The sequence below is a fragment of the Nicotiana sylvestris genome, chromosome 5 (genome assembly GCF_000393655.2).
Source record: "Nicotiana sylvestris chromosome 5, ASM39365v2, whole genome shotgun sequence".
Lineage (NCBI taxonomy): Eukaryota > Viridiplantae > Streptophyta > Magnoliopsida > Solanales > Solanaceae > Nicotiana > Nicotiana sylvestris.
Genome location: NC_091061.1, coordinates 170,358,299 through 170,371,344, shown reverse-complemented (window position 1 = coordinate 170,371,344; position 13,046 = coordinate 170,358,299). Strand labels below are relative to the sequence as shown.

At 36.0% G+C, this 13,046-nt stretch overlaps 1 protein-coding gene across 4 annotated transcripts; it reads right to left on the bottom strand.

The window, feature by feature from the left end:
• Positions 1-619: 619 nt before the first annotated feature.
• Positions 620-10,902, bottom strand: LOC104236389 (protein ARV 2). 4 transcript variants are annotated; one of them, XR_011399962.1, is made up of 12 exons: positions 10,883-10,901; positions 10,665-10,793; positions 10,424-10,562; positions 9,877-9,924; positions 9,676-9,765; positions 9,510-9,555; positions 8,858-8,940; positions 8,656-8,750; positions 7,708-7,774; positions 7,532-7,607; positions 1,079-1,266; positions 620-852 (listed from the first exon to the last, which is right to left on the bottom strand). XR_011399962.1 is itself a non-coding variant. In XM_070145652.1 (11 exons), exons 3-11 carry the CDS (start codon positions 10,544-10,546, stop codon positions 1,154-1,156), a joined length of 741 nt encoding a protein of 246 aa, XP_070001753.1. In that variant the 5' UTR covers positions 10,547-10,562; positions 10,665-10,793; positions 10,883-10,901; the 3' UTR covers positions 620-1,153. The 4 variants fall into 4 exon arrangements, 2 of the variants coding, with proteins under 2 accessions (XP_070001753.1, XP_009788607.1); XR_011399961.1 differs by having other exon boundaries at positions 620-959; positions 10,883-10,900; XM_070145652.1 differs by having other exon boundaries at positions 620-1,266.
• Positions 10,903-13,046: the final 2,144 nt, after the last annotated feature.

The window sequence follows — 13,046 nt, the reverse complement described above, 5'->3', positions numbered from 1 at the left end:
TAATCTAATTAGAATATACAATTCTTTATATAGGCAATTGGAATAAAAAGTTAGAAGAAAGTAAATTGTTCATTATTTTAAAAAGAGAATGGATAACTTGTGTAGTTGTTTTGAGAAACTATTATCGTAATATACAAGAATTACTTTTTATCTAACAATGAAATTTAACATTTCATATTCCAATAAAATTACGACGTTCTTATCTTATTAATGATTTAAGTGATCTTTTAGTAATAAAACAAAAATTACATTTCAATATTTAACAGAGAGGGGGAACTCTTTAACCTGGCAAAATATAGATAAGGAAATAATTTTGGGGGGGGGGGGGGGGATCGCGGTCTATGTTGAATATTTTTCTTAGATAGAATGAATGGAAAATGGATGTTTGTGTTGTGATTTTCGTAGTTGCAAGAATTTTTTTTCGAGAAGAGGTCCCCTCCTTCAATATCATGACTGGATCGATTAGGCCAAATCATGAGTGAATAGAAAAGTGAGACGGAGGGAAGGCACGCTACAACCAACATAACAACCAGCTTGAAAACGTTAGCTAGCTAGCCCCTTTAAAACTACAGCAGCAGAAGGATGAAAATGGATGAAAACATATTTGACACTCAGGAAATGATAAAAACAAATATCTAGCATAACAAAAACAAAATAGTGCTAAAAGGTTTTCTCCTAGGTTAAATGTTAACCTACATTCTAGATGGACTGTTGTCCAAAGAACGTATCTCTACTGAAATCGTGAAAAAATAGAACATCATTATCGTAAAAAGAGTATAATGCTGCTCTCCATGTTTGACGTAGGCATCTCAGCGATCACCACAGTCAAACTTTCCTATCCGAGAATACCACCTTGCGACAAAAAAAAAAAAGAGGAACTTTCAGGTCCCCATCCAATCAGAGGATTGTAAAAGCCTTGATTACACCCCTTAGAAGCCACGCAGAATGGGGTCTTCAGCCTAAAACCAACATATCAATAAAACACCATAGTTTGACAAGATTTAAGTCCAATTCAAAAGCTGTTGAAGATCAAAGCAGGGGACGTGATATAAATAACCTCTGTTGCAAAGGAGATTACCCGAACCATTTGGCATTTGAAGTCACGCCTCTCAAGCTAATGCAAGATGCAACCATTAGAAGTTTTGCCAAATGACTACCAAAGAACTAGCTTTCGATATGCTCCAAGCCCTTGAGTAACAAGGAATTTCATGGCATGTGCCGCTAAGCAGATCCATATGCATCTAATCATGACCGCGTCTGTGATCACTGATTCACAATAGGGTAAAGTATGTCATTGAAACACAGAATACAACCCTTCTGATAAAAGTCCAGAACAAATTAGTTGACATTTTGTAGATGCATAGAGAAGTCTGATAGCATGGTTTTGCTTCTTGTTTGTGTTGCGGAAGCCAAATGTATATAGTGTGAATAAGTCACAACTACTATACCAAAAATTATGACAGCCACCAAATAATAAATAAGACAATAAAACAACAATAAAGGGAACACCAGAATTTACGAGGTTCGGCTAATTTTGCCTACTCCTCGGACACAACCAATATTTTATTTCACTCCAAAAATACAAGTGAAATAATACTAAAGAGAGAAGATACAAATGCCTTAAACAGATGAGAAGGCAAATGAGAGGTGTGTTTAAATCCTAAACATTAAGCCTTCTTTTATAGGGGGAAAATCCCCCCAACTATTGCTAACCCACCGATGTGGGAAGCTGAAATATTTGACATTTCAACAAATCTCCACCTTGGCAAAAATTCCACGTCTTCAATTTTCTCTCTATAACAAATTTTGGTTGTGTCTTCATCTTCAATCTTCAGTGTTCAACAATGTTGATCAAATCCAAACAATGTTGAAACTTGACCGCAGTCACCACCTTTGTCAGCATATCAGCAGGATTCTCCGTAGTATGAATTTTCTTCACCGTGACTCCACCTTCTTCTATGATTTCTCGTACGAAATGATACCGAACATCAATGTGCTTCGTCCTTGCATGATAAACTTGGTTCTTCGCTAATTGAATAGCACTTTGACTATCACAAAAAATTGTGATACCTTTTTGTTCAACACCAAGCTCCTTTAGCAATCCTTGAAGCCAAATTGCCTCTTTCACAGCCTCTGTAATAGCCATGTACTCTGCCTCTGTTGTAGACAAAGCAACTGTTGACTGCAAAGTAGACTTCCAACTAACTGGTGCCTTTGCAAAAGTAAACACATAACCAGTAGTTGATCTTCGTTTGTCCATATCACCCGCAAAATCTGAGTCACAATATCCAATTACAGACTGATTGTCTTCCTGCTCAAAAACTAACCCGACATCTACAGTATTATGAATATACCGTAGAATCCACTTCACAGCTTGCCAATGCTCCTTCCCTGGATTGTGCATATATCTGCTAATAACTCCAACAGCTTGTGAAATGTCAGGCCTTGTGCAAACCATTGCATACATCAAGCTACCAACAGCATTTGCGTATGGTACCTTTGACATATACTCTCGTTCAGCTTCATCCATTGGCGACATAATAGTACTTAGCTTAAAATGGGAAGCAAGTGGAGTACTAACTGGCTTAGTCTTGTCATCTATGCCAAAACGTTGAAGTACTCTCTTCAAATATTCCTTTTGAGATAAACAGAGTTTCTTTGAACGTCTATCTCTAATTATCTCCATGCCAAGAATTTTCTTTGCCTCACCCAAATCCTTCATCTCGAACTCCTTCTTCAGTTGAATCTTCAACTTATCAATTTCTTCCGAATTCTTGGAAGCTATCAACATATCATCAACATATAGGAGAAGATATACAAAGGAACCATCTTTAAGCTTGTGCAAATACACACAATGATCGTATTTGCTTCTCTTGTACCCTTGCCGCAACATAAACTCGTCAAATCGCTTGTACCATTGTCTAGAAGATTGTTTCAATCCGTACAACGATTTTTCAAGTTTGCACACCATATTTTCTTTTCCAGCAACTTTGAATCCTTCTGGCTGAGTCATGTAGATTTCCTCCTCCAAGTTTCCATGTAAAAACACAGTTTTTACATCCATCTGAACTAGTTCCAAATCCAATTGTGCTACCAAAGCCAACATAATTCTAATGGAGGAATGTTTTACAACTGGAGAAAACACTTCATTGTAATCAATTCCCTCCTTTTGAGCATATCCTTTGGCCACCAATCTTGCTTTGTAGCGAACATCTACTTGGTTAGGAAATCCTTCCTTCTTTGCAAATACCCATTTGCACCCAATTGCTTTCTTTCCCTTCGGGAGATTGGCCAATCTCCATGTATGATTCTGATGAAGGGACTGTATTTCATCATTCATGGCAATCCTCCACTTATCTTCTTCTGAACTTTGGACAGCGTCTTTATAAGTGGTAGGAACATCATCAGCTACAATTGAGGTTGCACAAGCAACCGTCTCTATGAGACGAACAGGTTTCGTTATTGTTCTTTTTGGCCTGCTGGTTGCTATTGATTCAAGTTGTTGTTGAGGTTCCTGAGTTGGAATCTCCTCTACTGGCTCTCCTTCCAGAGGGTAATCTTCATTTGTTTCCTCCTCTGCTTCTTGTGTAGGAAAAATAAATTTTCCCTCAAACTCCACCTGCTTAGAAGCACCTTCATTTTGTTTGGTATCTTCTGTTACCTTATTTACCATAGCAAATTCATCAAAGGTAACATCCCTGCTGAATATTACTTTCTTTGTCATAGGACACCATAAGCGATATCCTTTGACTCCAGAAGTAATTCCCATAAAAATAGCCTTCTTTGCCCTTGGATCCAATTTTGACTCCGTCACATGATAATATGCAGTTGAGCCAAACACGTGCAAAGAGTTATAATCTACAGCAGGTTTTCCATACCATTTTTCAAATGGTGTCTTGCCATCAATAGCAGCAGATGGTAGACGATTAATTAGGTGGCAAGCATATGTAATTGCCTCAGCCCAAAATTCTTTGCCCAAGCCAGCATTGGACAACATACACCGTACCTTCTCCAGCAAAGTCCGGTTCATACGTTCTGCCACTCCATTCTGTTGTGGTGTATGTCTAATAGTGAAGTGTCGGACGATGCCATCATTTTGACAGACCTTATTGAAATGATCATTTTTGTATTCACCTCCATTATCTGTGCGAATACACTTGATCCTCCTGCCTGTTTGATTCTCCACCATCGTCTTCCATTTGAGAAAAATTCCCATCACTTCATCTTTGTTTTTCATTGTATGCACCCACACTCTTCGGGAAAAATCATCAACAAAGGTTACAAAATAGTGCTTCCCACCCAATGAAGGTGTTTTGGAAGGACCCCAAACATCAGAGTGTACATAATCCAAAATGCCTTTAGTATTATGGATCGTTGTACCAAATTTAACCCTTGTCTGTTTCCCTTTAACACAATGCTCACAAAACTCCAAGTTGCAAGCCTTTACTCCTTTTAACAATCCTTGATCTGATAGAGTTTTCAAGGATTTTCCTCCAGCATGTCCCAAGCGCATGTGCCATAGCTTGGTTGCTTCTGCCTCTTTGTCGTCACTGGATGTCACTGTCGCTGTCCCAATAACTGTACTGCCACGATAGCGGTACATATTATTATTCTTCCGATTAGCCTTCATTACCACTAGTGCACCGGAGCATACTCTCATCACTCCATTTTCTGCAATGATTTTGAACCCTTTTGATTCTAGGGCTCCCACAGAGATGAGATTCTTCTTCAAATCCGGTACATATCGAACATCTATCAATGTTCTGATCATTCCATCATGGTTCCTTAATCGTATTGAACCAATGCCATATGAGGTAAGAGGGCTGTTATCCGCTGTGTGGACGACTCCATATTCTCCTTCTTGAAATTCCACGAACCAGTCCCTGTTGGGACACATATGATAGCTACAAGCCGAGTCCATCAACCATATGTCTGATGATGTTGATGACTCTGTTGTAACTAATGAGAAGTCTGAATCATCACAATCAGCTACATTTGAATCCATAATGGCCTTTCCATTGTTATGTTTGGCCTTATTCTTCAACTTCGGACAGTCTTTCTTCCAGTGCCCTTTTTCTCGACAAAAGGCACATTCATCTTTGCTGGGTCTGGATCTTGACTTGGATCTTCCCTTCTTTGTCCTCGTTTGATTTTGAGGACGACCCCTCACAAATAGTGCTTCTCCTTCTCCGCCCTTCTGTTTTTCTCGCTTTCTTTGTTCATAGCTGTACAAAGCCGAACAAACTTCTCTAAGAGAAACTTCGTCATTTCCATGGAGTAGAGTAGTTTCAAGGTGCTCGTACTCATCAGGAAGTGACGCCAACAACATCAAGGCCAAGTCACCATCATCATAAGTTGTATCCATATTTTGCAAATCTGTGACCAACTTATTGAAACTGGTGATATGTTCATTCATCGTGGTACCAGGAACATAGGTGAAGTGAAACAATCTCTTCTTCATGTACAATTTATTTTGACTGTTTTTCTTCAAAAATTTATCCTCCAGTGCTTTCCATAATTTACTTGCAGAAGTTTCCTTTGTGTATGGATATTTCTGCTCTCTAGCAAGGTAGGATCGAATGGTACCGCAAGCAACACGGTTGAGAATCTTCCAATCTTCTTCTCCAATAACATCTGGTTTCTTTTCTTCAATGGCCAGATCTAGCCCTTGTTGAAAAAGGACATCTAGAACCTCGCCTTGCCACATCCCAAAATGCCCGGACCCGTCAAAAATTTCTACCGCAAATTTCGCATTTGACACAATTCTTGTCATAAGCGAAGATGCCAATGATGACGTATTGTTGACACTTGATGTAGATTCTTCTTGTTTATTGTCTCCCATATTTGACACAAATATTATTTAATAGCTGACGACACAAATCAAGATTATTTCCTTTCTGATGTAGAAGATCAGACTAAGCTGCAACCACAGAGCATACTCAGACAGAACCTTGACTCAGTTACCAAGATAAATCTTTTCTGATGTGGAAGATTAGACTATGCTGCAACCACAGAGCATACTTAGACAGTACCTTGGCTCTGATACCAATTGTTGCGGAAGCCAAATGTATATAGTGTGAATAAGTCACAACTACTATACCAAAAATTATGACAGCCACCAAATAATAAATAAGACAATAAAACAACAATAAAGGGAACACCAGAATTTACGAGGTTCGGCTAATTTTGCCTACTCCTCGGACACAACCAATATTTTATTTCACTCCAAAAATACAAGTGAAATAATACTAAAGAGAGAAGATACAAATGCCTTAAACAGATGAGAAGGCAAATGAGAGGTGTGTTTAAATCCTAAACATTAAGCCTTCTTTTATAGGGGGAAAATCCCCCCAACTATTGCTAACCCACCGATGTGGGAAGCTGGAATATTTGACATTTCAACAGTTTGCGAGGCCATAAGTCTCTGTTTATGCATATCACTCTTGATTTCAACAATAAAAACCAAGAAGCGAGATATCAACCTAAAACTCAACAGGAATATTAGTGATATTAGGGGACCAACCTACAGAACAACTATTAAAACCAAGATATGACCCATGTAGGACCCATTAAATACTAGAGTGATATTTAGGGACTAACCTACAGAACAACTCTATTGATATAACTCCAATGTGAATTCTAAATGTTCCATATCTCAACAGCTATCAATCTAAAACTCAAACGGTTAAGGCAGTGCCGTCGCTATTAAATGACTGGAACATTTGGCAGTGAGACAGCAAGTTAACTCCTAGTCAATATTCAAACCATTCTGGTTGCTCATTTCTTTTCCTCCATCTTCAACAATCCAGACCATTCTGTAGCCATGTGCATTCCAGGTTGTGCTTTATGTCCAGCCAAGCTTCACTGTAACTCACTCTGTTAATATTTGTTATTCTGATCAAAATCTCTAAATTCTTATAAGAATACGTAATACTATTTCTAAGATGCCAATGTTAGTTTGTGTATCCATCCAACTGATAAGTTAAGAAGAACACCAAAGCATTAACTCCTCAGTGGAAGAACAAAAACATCAACATCTCTAGGCTCTTATGGATCCTACCGACGAATACCTTCACAGCCAAAGTCATAAATCATGTATTTTCATCTTTAGGCCTTCACAGCCACAGAGACACAACCAATGACATTTAACCAAATTCAAGAAAAGATACTTAAAGTTACACAATGTCTAAACTAGCCGGCAGACCTATCACACCAAACTATCAATAGGGAGAAAAATTAGCTCTGGCCTCGAAAACTTAATACCTAAGGCCTCTCACTAATTCCCCAACCCTTGATTCATACTTCAATTGGGGCCCCAAATATTTTTTGTTTTTGAAAATGTAATGAAAATTAGATTATAGAATAGCGCCCAGAGAGTGCAGAGGATGAGTAGTACAACCATATTTAATATGCATCTTAGTACACTAGCTACATGTCCAAGGCTAAATCTCCAATGTCAGACGAATATCATAAACTGACAAGTAGTCTAGTACACAAACTTCAAATTTCAAAGTAATAAAGAACTTCTTACCCAGCAATGCCAGTGCATTAGATGACAAGACAAACATGTTAATGATGAAAACAACAGAAGAGGGAAATTCCCACACCTGTAAATATATAAAAACATTAGTACAAAAGTATTACTGTGAAACAAGAAAGTTTCCAAGTAATTGAAACAGTAAGGCCAAGTGACAGCAAGCAACATACCATCATGGCAATAAGAAAAATCTTGAAGTAACTAGAAAGAAGGATCGAAAGCAATATATGCTTACACCTGTCGATTTCAAATCCAAGTAAATAATAATAGTAAGTTTCAGCTCCAAAGATGAATATGCTAACTTGACAGCTGAGGAAATCATTTAGGCTAAAACCTCTGCTGCTCATAGGAACTTTTTTATCCAATTAAACTATTACAGGTAATCATACGCTCCTTAATGACTCTGTGTGAGCTAACCTGAAATAAAAAAGGAGCGTTGCAGTAGGCTGACTGGCAACATAAAACTAGTCATTCCACAAAAGGTCTTCATAATACATAACGAAATGGATAGTGAAGATTCATACAGCCGATATCTACTAGTTGGGGTTAAGAAATAGTAGTTGTCGGATCATCTGGTCCTTGGAGGCCAATTACCCTACCTTCTCTCTCTAGAAATATCTCAGCATCAAATCCAGCGTATTATTCTTCACCACCTAATCCTTGATTTCAAAATTTTGTCTGATTAACAGTAAAAAAGCAAGACGGGATTTATCAACTCTCTACTCAGTAAGAAAATTAGTGAATTCAAATCTTAGATAAAGAACCTTAGGCAGTCCTTGTCTGAAGGCTAATCAGCAGCTCACATATACTTATTGATTGAAATATCGTTCAATCAGCAGCTCACATATACTTATTGATTGAAATATCGTTCAATCAGCAGCTCACAGCTACTTACTGATTGTAGGAAATGTGTGTGTATATATATAGAGAGAGAGCGGTTAAAGCATAAACAACAGGAAATTCTGTCTAGAACGTTGTGTAGAACAATATATAAGTGAAATGGTGTCAAGCATTTTGGAACATCCGAGAAAAGAAACAGAGACATTTATTTTGGGCAAACAGAGTAATAAACAACAGAACAAATATAAACTAAATTATAAGATGAAGAAAAGCTTTACCTTGAATCTCCTATTTTTGCATTCAGAAACCTCCTTGTGCCAAATAGAATTATGCCAAGGAATATGAGATTCCCAAAGAAGACTCCCGTGAGCACCTAAAAACAGCAACCGTCACATTATGTTTGAAGCAAAGATCTAGAATCCACAGGGAAGTGGATAGGCGGTGAAATAAAACTTTAGAAACAAATCTCATGGTATGCACCTTTCCAGAAAGCCCCATAAATGAGGCAAAGCTTGCCGGCAAACTCCTCTCATCTGGAGTTGTGCATACCACCAACATTTGGTCTTTACTAGTTAAGTCCATTAAACAATGCATGTCTTAAAGATTGTCCTTTTAGGAACAGAGGTTTGTCATTGAATTCTATCACTGAACCGGAGTTCTGATTCTTAGTTCAATAAAGCCTAATAGCTTAATACGTTATCTCGAGATTAAAATCATGCACTCACAAGAAGAGAAAATATTTTTGTTGATAAAGAGAAGAGAAAACATTAAACACTTACAATTGAAAATTATCAACCGCAACGTCAAGGAGAAATACTTTAGAATTCAAATTTATATCTGATTTGTAATTGCAAATTGCTGGTTAGAGAAACTTACAAGAAAAAGCAAATAGTTAATTCTTCAAATTATCATGTAGTCAAAACCTAGCATGAAGTGTAACTAAACCATCAACTGTATGCTCACAGTGCAATATTGAACAATTACTTTTGGCAATACCTAGTTCACGAAGAAAGAGTAACCTTCCATATATGCACGGAAGTATATATATGTAATAATTTGTTGAAATGTTGGAATACAAAACATAGATAAATGCTCGATATCAGTGAAAATGAACTAGAGAATAGAAGGATACAAGCATCTAATATCAGGAAGCCCAGAGAAAATTTCCACAACAAGCCCTGCAAAAGAGGAACAAAAAACAAATAAAATCAAAGAAGAAAATGAGAACAACATCAGTTTGTAATTCCATGTCAACATACATTGCAAAAAAAGAAAACTAGAAATACACTATCACATACCTCATTATGCAAAGTCTCTCGAGAGAACCTATTGTAGAACAAGTGTCTGTAGGCTCTAATTTTATGCAAAATCAAGTCAATAACCAATATCTACATTCCAAACAAACAATTAGGAACTAAACCAAGACTGAAGTCTATAAATAGAATTCGCGTTCTCTCGCTCTCTCTTTTTCTTGTTCAATGTTTTTTTGTATAAGTTACCATAAGTTCACATTCAATGTACTCATCAGCAATTGCTTTGCAATTTCCCTGCACAAAGTAGAGCATCCATATCAATGTTACAAAAAGAACTATATTGGTTGGTATAATGGTTATATAAGTAGAGCATCCAAATCAATGTTACAAAAAGAACTATTTGGTTTGTACATTGGATATATACTCCAACAACTCCATCCCAAAAAAAATTTAATCCCTTCCTCCAAATTTATGTAAGTTCTTTGATGGGGCAGTGAGTTTAAGAAAGAACTAAATATTTTTTATACTTGCGGTCGAAAACAAGTTATACACATTTTTCTGGCTACAATTTGTATCTCATTGTGTAAAATAGGAAGGTTAAAATTAAATCATTTCTAAATATAAAAATGTCATTCTTGGGATAGACGGAATAGATTTTTTAAACATGTGTTTAAAACAAGCTAGACATTTCTGCAGCTATAAATCAATGTCATTATAGAAACTTTAACGTAAAATGTTTCTAAATATAGAAAAGTGTCATTCTTTAGGCAAAAAAGGAAAGAGAATAACGTACACATTTCATGAGGCGGATATTGCCAGGAGAGTACTGTATGTATAGAGTTGTGACTGAGAATCCACACTGAACACATCTAAAGCTGATCTCTTTTGCGCTTTCATTACCGTCTTTTATCTCCATTTTGCACAAAAATTTACTGCAGAAATAAAATAAGAAAATAAAAAAGTTATATATCGATTATCGAGGGTCAATTTCAACAGCTAAAGTTACTGAGGTTTTTGTCCAAACATATAATTACCTTGGCTGTCGGGGCTTGGGCCGACGACCGGCAACGGCGACGGATGGGCACTGGCCGATGACCGGCAACGGCGACGGATCTGGAGGTCAAGTATTGTTCTTTCTCAATTTTTTTGATCTTTTAAGATTTCTGTAACAATTCAAATACATTTTTTTAAATAAAATCTTTAGATTAATAATACATTAAGGGGAAAAAAAGTTATTAAAAAGAGTCAGGACGTCATCGTTTTGTCTCTAACCGAGGTAAATCTTGAACTCTAAACAATATTTCACTTATAATTTTTCGCAAAGGGAATTTAACCGAAACCAATTTATTTCTAAAGTCGAGAAATTTTAATTTGAGGAAGCTAGCTTAGAAAAGGGAGTGTTAAGAAAATTATAATGTCGTTATTTCATGTGAAAATGGCACGGGTTAACCAGTTTTCGGATCAGTAATTGAAAAATGGTCAGCGTTTGCAAAGTTATTGAAAAATAGCCACAATTTTGCTGCAACACGAAGTTCCAGCATAATAATACTAAAGATTGGTGCACCTGTGTATGAACTTCCAGCATATTATACTGGAACTCCAGCACACAGAAAGTTCTAGCATAATACACTGAAGATTGGAGCACTTGTGTATGAACTTCCAACATATTATGTTGGACCAGTATATTATATTGGACCAGTATATTATGTTGGAGTTCCAGTATATTATGCTAGAAATTCACATGTAAAAAATTCGAACTCCAATATATTATTTTGGAATATTTTTCGGATTTTAAACAGTATTTTTGTTCAGATTTATCTTTACATAAAAAGTGACTAAATTTTGGTTACTTTTAAAATTGTGGCTATTTTTAATTACCGCTTGTAAATCTGGCTATTTTTAAATTTCACCCTTATTTCATGAAAGGGATATGGGAAAAGTACAAAATGGTCTTATAAACTATAAGTCATTTTTTGACGGTCTAATTATGTAAAAACTATAATGTAATAATTATTACTATATCATATATAGTACTATAAAGAAAATTTGTGAATATTATATGATCAATCAATCAAATCCAGTAAAATCTCATAAGTGGGGTTCGAGGAGGCTAGTGTGGATGCAGATCTTATCCCTTCCTTTGGAAGGTAGAGAGGTTGCTTCTGAAAGAACCTTCGCTCGAGAGGAAGAATAGAAAATAATTAAATATCAACAAGAGAAGTCAAAAATTTGTGAATATTATACCATATATCTTAATATAAGATTATTTTCTAAGGATTACTTAATGTCATCTTTTCTTTTTCCTTTTTTTTTTTTCTTGTTTGCATATAGGTAGGTAATAAGGGAATTTATCCAACTCTTATTACTTCTTCAACCCATCAAATTTGCATTGCCCTGCAAAAGGCCTAAAAAATTATGCATGGTTTCCTTACAAGAAAAATTGGTCCTAATAATCAGCCTAATTAATTAATGTTTCCATTCATGCCACATGAAACAGAATAACCAATTCTTTTTTCCCTATACTCTACAATCTCTGAACTTTCTTAATTCCCCATATTTCCTTCTAAATTACAAAACTATAAATTCAATCCAGAAAATTACAACTCCACACAACAAAAGGAAAAACAAAAAGAGGAAAACTCAGAAATGACTAACAATCAGAATTTTATCGTTCTTTGTTTTCTTTTTACAATTCTTCTATCAAGCTTTACTCTTCTTGGAAGTGCAAGGAGATCATCAAATGAGTTTGAAATTGAAAAGGCAAAAACACTAGCACACGACGCCATAGCTCAAGGCATTCGCGAAGTTAAGGAAATAAAAATGTTCATAAACTCTCTGCTTAAGCTTAAAAGCTTAAGGTATTTACAAGCTACAAGTAATTCTCAAGTTTTTGGTTGTGTTGAAGGTGTAATGGAGAATATGGATGAGCTTAAGGATACACTTTATTTAGTAAAGCATCTTAAATCATCAGATAATTTCTTATTTGATGATTATTCACAGTCTATGGAACATGTGTTGAAGAAGACAAAAAAGAATGGGAAAATGTGTGTCAATGCTCTTAAAGATGTTGAAGATTTGGTTTTTGCTACTATGGTTAAGAGGAAACTCAAGGATTTATCTTTGATTGTTGATGATGTTGTCTACCGCCTTCATAAGATTAAAGCTGCTAGAAAAGCTTAATTAAGAATATCCTAAGAAAATGTACTCAGTATAACAACATAAACATACCCAATATATTCTCATGCACGTAGTATATGCAAAGGATATAATGTATATGCAGTGATAGTGTATACGAGTATTTACACTATCAATGCAATTTAACCCGCTATAACAGGTTATTGTTCTACTTTTCAAGCTACCATATCATACTTTATTATTATTATTATTTAATTACATAAAGATGAACATTACCTTGG